The sequence below is a fragment of the Hemitrygon akajei genome, chromosome 20 (genome assembly GCF_048418815.1).
Source record: "Hemitrygon akajei chromosome 20, sHemAka1.3, whole genome shotgun sequence".
NCBI classification, from domain to species: domain Eukaryota; kingdom Metazoa; phylum Chordata; class Chondrichthyes; order Myliobatiformes; family Dasyatidae; genus Hemitrygon; species Hemitrygon akajei.
This window is the reverse complement of record NC_133143.1, coordinates 27,265,001-27,276,775: the sequence shown is the minus strand read 5'-3', so window position 1 is coordinate 27,276,775 and position 11,775 is coordinate 27,265,001. Positions and strand designations below refer to the sequence as shown.

The window sequence follows — 11,775 nt, the reverse complement described above, 5'->3', positions numbered from 1 at the left end:
ACTGACCTATAGAACATCTTCAGCATCTCACTACAGACATTGAATGACGCCAACCTTCTAAGGAAGGTTGCCTTCTATTCAAAGTTACTGGTGCTCTCAAACATGCTGTATTTCAACACTTCACATTGCTCATTTCTGTATAAATTGTTGAGTATAGTATAATTACAAGCATTATTTAATTAAGTTTAATTAATACATGAATATACCTTTGAGGTAGTTTTCCATTTTAAAGCACTTTATTTTAGACAACTTGCATAAGAATATTTTATAATACATTTAAAGGAACTAAATAAAATAGCACACTTAAAGACACAGAACAAAGATGAAGGACAAAAGAATATATATAAAGTACATTTTTCCACTTAGTACACATTAGTGTGAGATTACAATAGTTATTTGGTACATCTGTTTAATTTGTGAAAATGTATGGAATAATAACTATGTGAACAATTTGACACATTCTATGATGGCATCACATATTTGGGTTCAAACTTTTTTATGCTAGTTTATCAGCATTGTCAAGAATTATCCAACTTAAAATTCTTACCACTGTAGTTCACATTATTGTACAAAATAGCTTAATTAAAGGCAAAAAATAAAAAAACAGACATGGACATATTTTCAAAAATTAGATTTAAAAAATTAACAGTGATGTTCAAAATAAACATAACTGTTGGAATTCAATGCAACTTCCCAAAAAATCCATCCAATTCCTTTTAAGTTGACTCATATTAAAGTCTTTATATTTGCTAAAGTTAAATGTCATAGCCTGCAAGCATAAAGCAGGTAATACATAGCAGCATAATTAGAAAGACATTTAAAATTATTGCATAGTGTATTCTGGTACCTCTAGTGCATCAAAATGCAGTCTACACAAACATGTGTTTGTATATTTGAACTTAACATTTTCTGGAATCAATCCTGAGGCCAGGTCAGCAGCCTTTTAAGTCTTAACAGCACAAACAGACCTTGTGTGTAAACTTTGCTAGCTCTTGAATGGACTAATAAATGTGGAAGTGTTCCCCATGGAGGAGGGGTTAGGCTAAGACCTTTTCAAAACAAGCATTGGCTGATGAAGAGCAGCAGCACAATTAGTAATCTATATATATTTAATTGTTTTGGTTTATAACTCCATCTCCATTTATCATCAAATATTTGCTCTGTGTAGTTTCTTAAAAAGTAATCTCAAAGCCAAACTGTATAAGCAAACACCCACTTTGCAGACTTAACTTTTGCAAATATGATTAAGTTTTCAAGAGGTACAGGGCATCTTTTCAATCCCCAAAATGGTTTACTGTCTTTCCTCTTTCACCTAATAAAGTTGCTGCTGGATTAACCTGTACTGGTTTGCTTTAAAAAAAACATTCTTGGCAGACATACTTTTTGCCTGTGCCCGATTATTCAGTAACATAACATACAAAGTGTCATTACATATTTGCACTTGTTCAATACTCAATCTCATTGCAGGATTAAATTAAATCATATATAAACCTCGTTAACACCTGTCTTCAACCTCTTTTAACAGGATACGAGGTGAATAGCAGGCACCTGGTTGCCAGGTCCGCAGATCAATTAGAGCTCTGTTCAGTTTCTGCATCCAGAGGTTGCGTTCTTCCTTGGTATCAGCAGATAGCCAATTTCTGGAAAGGGAGGGAGAAAATTTTAAGATTGCTTAGAATGCTAAGGTACTATTTAAAATGCATATTATATCCATTATAATGAATAAACAATAAATTCATTTGAATTACACTAATTTTAAGCTTGGTCTTCATTGTTTCTAGTCAGTTTTCAAATTTCTCTGTCCACATGTAGTCTCATTCACCTCCAAAATCATTAGCACAAAATCAAAGAACAGTACACCACTGGACAGGCATTTTAGCTCAATGTTGTGCCAATCCTGATGCCAATTTATCCTAAATGCCCTTCTCCTGTGGTCATTCATAGCCCTCCATATTCATGTGTCCATCTAAATGTCTCTTAAACTCCACCAAACTGCTTGATTTCACTAATCTATAATTTGCCCGCTCTTACTTACAAAGCACACCGTCTGGTGTTTGACATTTCTATCCCAAGGAAAGGGTTCTGAATGTCTATCCTCTCTATGCCTCTCAATTTTAAAAACCTCCATCAGATCTCCTCTTCATTTCTGATGCTCAAGGGAGAAAAATTCAAGCTTGTCCAACCTTTCCTTGTAGCTCATTCCCTCTAATCTAGGCAGCATCCTGGTAAGCCTCTTCTATACTTTTCCACATGCTTCCGATAATGGAACATCTAAAAATACCCCAAGTGCAGTCTGAATAATGTTTCGTATAGCTGCAGCATGACTTTCTTACTTACACTCAACATCCCTACCAATGAAGGCAGGCACCTATGCCATTACCACCATATCCATTTGTGCAGCCACCTTCAGTGAACTATGGATCTGGATGTCAAGATTCCTCTGTACTTCAATGCTATTTCAGTATCCACCATTAACTGTATACTTTCTCCTTTCATTTAACCTTGCAAAGTGCAACAGCTCACACTTGCCAGTATTAAATTCCATTGGCCACTTCTCTGCCCATATCTGTAAATATTCTACAACCTGCCTCATTCTTTTCTAGTCCTTTACAGTGTCCACATTTCCACCACCCGCAACCTTGCTAATCAATTCATCTACATTTTCATGCAAATCATTGGTACATATCACAAACAGCACCCAGCACCCATCTTTGTGCAACACCACTGGTCACTGACCTCTAGCCAGAGTAGCAGCCTTCCTTCCACCCATGCATTTCCATTTCTATGGGCTAACCAGTTCTGAATTTAAACTTGGTTCTTTATCTTTTGAATCAAACTACCACAAGGGACCTTATCAAATGCCTTACTGAAGTCCAGGTGTATAACACCCATTACCTTACACTTATCAAGCAGCTTTGTCAAGGCATAATCTGCCTTGCATAAAGCTATGTTGACATGACCTAAGCAGGCCAGGCCTTTTCAACTGTGCATAAACCCTGTACCTCAGTATCCTCTTCAAAAGCTTCCCTACCACTTACTTGAGGCTCACTGGTTTATCATTATCTGGATTCTTGAACAAAGACACAACATTTGCTACTCTCCAAGCCTTTAACATTTTGTCTGGCGCTAGTGAGGCTTTGTCAAAGCCTCAGCAATCTCCTTGCTTCTTTCACTATTCTGGGATAAATGTCATTAGGCACTGGGAATATATCTATCTTAATGCTTTTCGGAAGACCCAGCACTACCTGCCCCTTGATTTAAAAATATCATAGCACATTAGCAAGTCCCATTCTGCCTTCACTATTCTCCAAATCCTTCTTGGTAAATACTGAAGCAAAGTCCTCATTTAATACTTCAGATACTTGCTCCAATTGCAAGCACAAATTCTCTCCTTTCACTCTCTCTTTAGTTAACCTCTTTTTTTTAATACAAGTGTAAAATGTCTTGGGATTCCCTTTTATCCTGCTTGCCAAGGACATTTCATGGTCCCTTTTGGCTTTAACTGCCTGCTTCAGCACTACAACGGTCCGATATCCGATATCATTTTATTTATAGTTTTCTAAATGTTACACATGCTTCTTTTTTCTTCCCTTGAGTCATCCAAGGTTCCCTTATCTTACTACCCTTGTCCTTAATTCTTACTAGAACCTGCCAACCCTGAACTCTGATCAGCTGGTCTTTAAATATCTTCTACATGTCAGATATGTACTTGTCGAATAGCTGCTGCTCCCAATCAATGCCCGTTAGCTCCCATCTTACCTGTCGTAATTTGACCTCTCCCAGTCTCATACTTTCCTGCAAGATCCATACTCATGAGCATCTTAAAATGCATTGTGGTCACTGTTCCTAAAATGTTCACTCACTATCACCTGGCCCGGATCATTTCCCAAAACCAGGTTCAGGTTATTTTCTTCTCTAGTTGGACTCTCCACACACTGTTCAAAAACCCTTCTTGAATGCACTGGAGAAATCACACTCCATCTAAGCCTCTTATAATAAGGAACCACACAACAACAATCGTGTTGCTCTTACATCTTTCTATAACTTGTCTGCAAATCTGTTCCTCCACCTCTCAGTGGCTATTGAGGAACATATAGTATTTTCCCTCCATGTAATTGCACCTTCTTTATTTTGGGGCTCCACCCAAATTGCCTCTGCGATGAGCATTCCAGTGTGTCCTCTTGTACTGCTGTGACCTCTATCTTTTTAACCTCATCTCGCCACCATCACCTCTAAAGCAACAAAACCCAGGAATCTTGAGCTGCCAGTCCCTCATGTAACCAGGTCTCTGTAAAGGCAACAATATTGTAATTCTATGTACTAATCCAGGCTCTGTTCATCCTCCTTAATGAAATAAATATCCTACAATATTCTCAATGCTGAAATAAACACACTTCAGCCCATTAGTCCCACCAGGTTCATCAGCCTGTCTCTTGCTGTCCTTCCTTTCAGTCTTGCTTGCCATACCATCTTTCTTCTCCTCAAGCCTACCACTTGTTCCCCTGCTACGGTTCCCATTCCCCTGTCACTCTTGCTTAAACCCTTCTGAGTAGAACTAGCAAACCTCCCAGTGAGAATATTGTTTCCCCTCCAGTTCAGACACACAACAGTCTGTTTTATACATGTCTCACCTGCCCTGGAAGAGAGATAAATCTGAAGTCCTCGCTCTGGTAACTCATCCTTAGCCATGAGTTGAATTGCACTGTGTATCCATTTCTCATCTCACTAGCGCATGGTACAGATAGTAATCCTGAGATTACAACCCTGGAAATCCTGGTCCATTTGCAACACATCATCCCTGGTCCTGCCTATGTCTGCTCACCCTCCACTCTCAGAATGCCCTGAACCCATTGTGAGGCATCCTTGATCCTGGCACCTGGGAGGCAACATACCATCCTGGAGTTTGACTGTGGCTGCACAAACCCTTGTCTGTACTCTCTACCAATGGGTGGCCTGTCCTTGCCTGATTTCATCCTTTCCACCTTAGCCTCAAAGCCAGGCACAATGCCACTAACCTAGCTTCTGAAAGGTCATCCCTCCCAACAGTAGCCAAAAGGATATATCTTCAAGATGGCACCAGCAACCAATGACGACATCCTGCAAACAGCTCACAAAAACTTCTTCTTTTAAATAGTTTCTTCTCCTGAACTGTGAACGATTGCAGCTGGTAATTTTGATTTTGATTATTTATTTTTGGACTGACTGAGAAACCTGGTGCTTTTGCCACCTCCTGGGTGGATTTGGGGAGGTTCAGACTGGAGCGTGCAGCCATTGTTTCCCAATGGTAGAACACAAACCCATTGACACTTCCATTATTCCTTGCCGATTAAAGAGTCAATCAAGATTGAAATCGACAAGGGCGAGAGTGTGTTCAGCACCATTTGCCTGTGTTTGACTGGTCTCCCTCTTGCTGCTGTCGGAGGAAGTGCAGCAGTCTTGGCCCCATAATACAAGGTTCGATCATGGCTCGTGGCTGTGGGGCTCTTTTACAGGGAATTCTACGGTTTGATGTTTTATATCCTTAACGCTGAATGTACTTTGTGGCTGTTGACTGTCTTTTGGTGGACTCTGAAGTTCATGTTCCATGTACTTCTGGTTACTCTTTTTTGCTATTTGTGTGATTTGATTGAGGCAATTTGACACAAAACTATCTCTATAGCTATGGCTTGCAGTCATTAACACAGCGCTAAAGTGAAATAACTTGGTGGCTGTCATTCCTGGACCGTTTCAGGGATTTCACGGTTTGATGTGTAATATTCTGTGTTATTTGTTTGCTTTTTGCTGTTAGTGCTATTTGTTCTTTTTTCATGTGTCGGGTATGTGATGTTTTCTTTAAATGGGCACAATCGTGTTTATTTTGTGTCTATCTGTGAGAGGACAAATATCAAGGTTGTATACATACTTCGAACTTTGCTACTGTGGAGAATGACCACAAGGGAATCTAGCATCATCTGTTTACTCCCCTTACTTCTCCTGGCACTCATACATCAATAGCCTACACCTGAGGTGTAACCACCTCAAAACCTCAACTTTCATCCTTAGCCTCCTGAGTAATCCAAGTACATCCTCTTGCATCTTCAATTTATTGACCTAGTTTGTCAAGCACTGGGTGCATTTCCCACAGATGTAGTCATCAGAGAAAATGCAAAGTTCCCTGACTTCTCGCATCTTGCAGGAGGAACATTCCTCATTTTGTATAATAGTTTGACTTCCATTTTATCTACAATAAGTCAAAGGTCTCAGATCAACATGAAAAACATAACTTGATTTTTACCTGCTACTTATCTGTGCCTTTTCACTGAAGCTTTGAGTCAAAGTCTCAGTTCCCTACTCCTACACTGGCCCACCTTCCAAAAGCTGTTTCACTTTACCCTACCTTCCTTTTATTGGCTGAGTTGCCACACAATTAGGCAATGAGGATAAACTCTGAAATGTTGCTGGTTCATCCCCTCTGCTGCTCTGGCTGCTGCAACTGTGAAGATCATTCTAAAAACTGAAGTGCAGTCTCCCCAAACATATTCCTTCATCTTAATAAAGACTTTAAATTAGATCACCACTCAGTTTCCAAATCACAGGAAAACAAAGCAAGTTTTGGCAATCTGTCCCTAATTAAACTTCTGAAACCTAGTTATCATCGGGATAATGTAATGTACAGAGTGACTGTTTATCAAGACACAGATGTTTTTTTTCAAGGAACTTAGTTCAAAGTAATTGATTCTATTGCTCACTTGGTAACACAGAGAGTGTTCTTGCATCGGCTAACAAGTGTTTCTCGATCATCTTCTCGCTGAGGTCTTGCAGTGATAAGTTCAAATGTGTGTGGTCGAGCACAGAACTCACGGTTAGCTGGCTCTATTCTTCTGCTAGTACAATTAGCCAAGTTTATACGGCCAAGTGGATTCTGCAATAAAATAAAGTGCTGTTTAATCATACCGATTTGTACACATTAGCATTAAATAAACATCAGCTAAGTTCATAAGCAAGATAAAAGATTTCATAGAACAGGAAAGTTAAAACACACTTCTCAATATTATAAAACATTAATACTAAAAAAAATCGTAAAAATAGATTTTTAATTTCAAAGAAAAACGAAGTTTCTGGTGTAATTTCCATTTGTACACCACGTTTCACTTCTTCAAAATTACCTTGTTGTTTTTATCGCACACTGCAATACAGTGGTGATGATTCATTGTGTTCATTGCACATACAAATGCAATCTTTAACCAATCCAGACCCTTGTGGTTCTGCCCCCTCCCCATCAGTTTCAGTTATTAGGCACCTGAATAATCAAACTTAATTGATTATCTATTTGAAAAGCTGGAATCGCAGAACTCTGAAAATTGATGTTAATGCCTGGAAATGTTAATTTTGAAGTAGAACTTGAGAGTCAATGAACAATCAATAGCAAAACACTAAACGTGATAATGTCAGCAAGGTGAAAAGGGTCTTGGTGATCTGGAATTAAAGGGAAAGTACTAAATACTCAGTGGGGAGCCTTTAAGAAGAGAGCTCTTGCTGCAAGAGAAAAAAAAGCATCAAAAGGTAGAGGTTCCAGATAATTAAATCTATCGATAATGACTTAAACAGGGGTAAAAGCTTTCAACAAATGTCAGACTCCTATTAAGAAATCAAGTTAGAGCAGATCTAAGTAAGAAAATATCAAGGACAAAGACATGAGAAAAAATATGCAGGTGACATGCAAGGCAAGACCAACTTTTTGAGTATAGTAAATTTAAAAGTTTAGTCAAAGGGTTGTTTAGATCCAAAAATAATCTTATGGAAAGAGAGCATAATGATAATTTGACTGTGTATTTTGCATTGGTCTTTTCAAAACAAATAATGTAACAGTAAAAGACAAAAGGAAAATTGGGTATGAAGAAGAAATTAGTAGCATTCAGGTTGATGGAAAAGAATAAAATAGGATTAGAGTAGATGGAAACATAAGGTCAATGCAGCTTCAGTGGGCTGAAAGGCCTATTTTTGTGTTGTACTTTTATTATAACTCTGTAACTACAAAAGTACAGACAAGTAAATTTGAAAATGAAGGGGAAGTACAGAATTGATAAACAGTAATCACAGCAGATTGAAAGTCAAACAGAAAAACACTATAAAGAAAAATAAAAGAATTAGACTGATTCAGCAAGTGAAGTGTTTCATATTTTTCTCCTTGGCACACTTCTACTACATCTGCAAATATTCAATTTCTTAGTAATCCAACAAGCTCTGTAGCTATTGTTTACTCAGGCTTACAAAATTCTTCATATATTCTCTTACAGCAGTTTCTTTTATTTGTTTCATTTTCGTAATAATTTACATCTACATAACATCTTTAAAGTATAAAAAGTGGGAAGATAGTTCACAGGAATAAATAATAACACTGACTCCAAATTATATAGGAGTATAGGATGGGTTTTTAAAGAGTACCATGAAGTGTAAGAGAAGCCAAAGTCTAGGCAAAGAAATTCCGTAACTTGGGTTTGGAAGCTGGATGGCCTACATTGACATTTGAGAATCTTCATTCAGAAGATGATTAAATAAATTAAACAGGTCAAGATCATGGAGAAACCCAAACAAAAGTTAACAATTTTAAAGCTGTTACATTGCCAAACCATTTCAAACTCCCTGTCATGGACTTTGCAAATTTTTTCTGTAAGCATCCTATTTATATTAAATAATGAACAAATAGGCTAATGGATTAGCATGTGAAAATCTTCATATTTGAAACAGCCAAATGTAAATAGAAATGCTGAAAAAGGCAAAGTGCATATACCAAACTGAACTAATAGCCAAAATGGGCATGTAAGAAATTTGTATTTACTCAAACTGGATGTCTAAGAAATTGCCTCTGTTGAAATCCATTTGTCTTTTGTGAGAAAATAGCTTATGAGGGCAAGGAATATGAATTCCAAGATGTTTTAATGTCGAGATTCCATTTAATTCATCAGCTCTTTCAGTGTAACTTGTTATTCAACACAGCATTAAATACATTGAAACAGGATGAAAATTACACTATGTTCTCCTCCTACTATTGTTCATTTTTGGTCCTCCTTCAGTCTCATAAGTAGACCTACTGCAAAATAAAAGTAGCGCTTTAATTTCTTAATTTTGTAGTATTAGAAGAAAAAAAAAACTGACAGGAGAAACACAAAACGTGCGCAGGGGTATTTTGAGCATTTCCAGGTTTTGCAAGTTTTCAATAAAAAAAAACAATGCAATTTGGATCCAAGCGTATGATTGAAAAGCAATCCAGTTCTTTACACAAAAAGGCAGTTTATAATTTGAACTAGCAGCAAAACTCTGAAATGGGGTTTCTGCTGCAAAAGTCATTAGTCACAGGAATAGACATGGAGACTCTTCTGTCACTTTAATATAATCATGATTGATATGTGAAAGACTGAAGGTCAGAAATAAATATCCTGTGAATGGTTAATCATCAGTGGCAAGTTTTGATGCTGGATGGTATATCATTAAAAAGGTAGACATATTCAATGGTGAATAGAAGCAGTGAGGCTAAGCTCTTTGGTATGAAAAACACTACTGTGAAAAACACAAACTTTCTTTTTGTAATGCAGTATGATACTGGTATTGATGGAGAAAAGAAGAAAGTGCATGTAGTAATTGAATTAGATGAATCATTTCCTCTACTTCCCATCAGGACCAGCAAGATATTACATCACAAAAGATTACTGATGCTTCATTTTTACACCAAAACGCTATTAGCTTCACTGCTTAATAAGTCTATTTTTTCCTTGATTTAACACTCAGCATCAGAGGCTGCCACTGGTGCCTAAACATGTACAGCCGGCCCTCCGTATCTGTGGATTCAACCAACCGCGGATCAAAAAAAATTCCAGAAAGTTCCAAAAGCAAAACTTGAATTTGCTGCGCACTGAGCACTATGCTGAGTCCACGCAAATGAAGTGATGTGTAGGCATACCCTATTGTAGCCTCCCGCCATTTCACAGATCCTCAGTCTCTCTCCAGCACTCGTTGTTTGAGCGTTGTTCACCTCGCGTCTCGTTTGATCACTACTTGTGTTGTGAGCAAGAGGAAGGAGTTTAAGGCTAGTAAGGGATGGCTAGCTAGCTATGTAAAGTGCTACAGCCTCAAGAACTTAAAGATCATGGGAGAATCGGCATCGGCTGATGCCAAGGCAGTATCAGTGTTCCCAGAAGAGCTATGATGGTTGTGTCTGTACTGAACATGTACAGACATTTTTTTCTTGTCATTATTCCCTAAACAATAGAGTATAACAACTATTTACATTGTATTAGGTATTACAAGTAATCTAGAGATGATTTAAAGTATACAGGAAGATGTGCATAGGTTATATGCAAATACTACGCCATTTTTTATAAGGGACTTGAGCATCTGTGGATTTTGGTATCCGCGGGGGGGTCCTGGAACCAATCTGAGGGACGACTGTATAGGTTTGCCATTTCAAGAAACATACATTGGACCTTAAAAAAATACAGATAATCACATCTGGAGAAGGCTTCAAGGTGAAAAAAAGATATTTAATTTTTTTTACATTTCACTTCAGCTGATCACTTTGGACATTGCAGCAATAGCTGCTGTACTACAAACCTTGGATTTTTCATCATCTGGATAGGTCCAGTATGAGATGCAGTTTCCAGATAAGACACACCAGCGTCGATGCCAAGCTCCGAAACCACTAACATCATCAAACATGGTCTACAAAGAAAGAAACCCATCGAGTTGGTTCAGAGGAAAGTATTAAGAATCTTATTGCTACCTATGAAGCATTAGATAAACAGTGTATTTGTTTGCAACCACACTAAAATTTTTACCTTATCCTATACCATTCACTGCATAATACATTGTGTAATTAACATGTTTTAAACACCAGATTTTTTTTCTAGAATTGCTTATCAATGTACCTTCAAAAAGTAGATAAAGCCTGCAGAAAGCTACATGAATACAGAATCATTCTGGTAAGAGTGCCTAGAGATTGGATTGAGATCCATGATGTTACTAACTCTTCCCTCCCACATAACTTTTTCTGTTATCTATGTGCCTATCTAAGAGTTTTAAAAAAATGTCCCTAACTGTCCATACAACCGTTAGTGGGACTATCAATCTATTGCCTTCTTTCTCCATTGCAAAGACCATCCCCAACTCAATGCGGAATTTTGCATCCAGCTATTAGCTCACTTTTTCTTGGTTTTATCTGCAAACCTTGACAATTATTTCCATGTAAGCATATAAAGTGAATATCTAAGGGCACAGGATTGATCCCTGGGAAATTCTAAATGTTGTTTCCAACCTGGAAGTATTTATTTCTACTCAGCAGGTTAGGTAACACAATGAAGAGAAATAGAGCAGGTTGTTAAATTATTTTTTGCTCCAAAAGTACTGTCTAACTGTTGAGTATTTCTATTACGTAGTTTCTGCTTTATTTCAAATTTGGATTATCTGCAGTTTATTTTTGCTTGTTAACAAATATTTACAGTACGCAACCATTGATACCAGATCTACTATGACTTTATTTTAAATAATAACCTTCTGTGTGGCATCTTAAAAGTGCATTTTCAAAATTCAGATATACTATATCTACCAGTTTATCCATCTTTTAGGGGTAGGCACCTGAAACAAGATGCCAGTCATGGTGGTGGAAGCTGAAACTGGCACTTAAGAGGCATTTAGATTGACATGTACAGAAAGGAAATGAAAGGATATGGATCATGTGCACACAGATTGACTAACTTCATTTGGCATAATGGTTAGTGTAAATAGTATGGAGCAAATGGCTAT

At 37.6% G+C, this 11,775-nt stretch overlaps 1 protein-coding gene across 1 annotated transcript in view; it reads right to left on the bottom strand.

The window, feature by feature from the left end:
- Window positions 1-214: 214 nt before the first annotated feature.
- Window positions 215-11,775, bottom strand: part of anln (anillin, actin binding protein) — a 68,629-nt gene continuing 57,068 nt past the window's right edge. The window contains exons 22-24 of the mRNA XM_073024049.1: window positions 10,588-10,695; window positions 6,729-6,901; window positions 215-1,640 (exon numbers count right to left, since the gene is read on the bottom strand). Of these exons, the coding sequence (XP_072880150.1) occupies window positions 1,496-1,640; window positions 6,729-6,901; window positions 10,588-10,695 (426 nt within the window). The 3' untranslated portion in view covers window positions 215-1,495. The remainder of the gene's footprint in view (window positions 1,641-6,728; window positions 6,902-10,587; window positions 10,696-11,775) is intronic.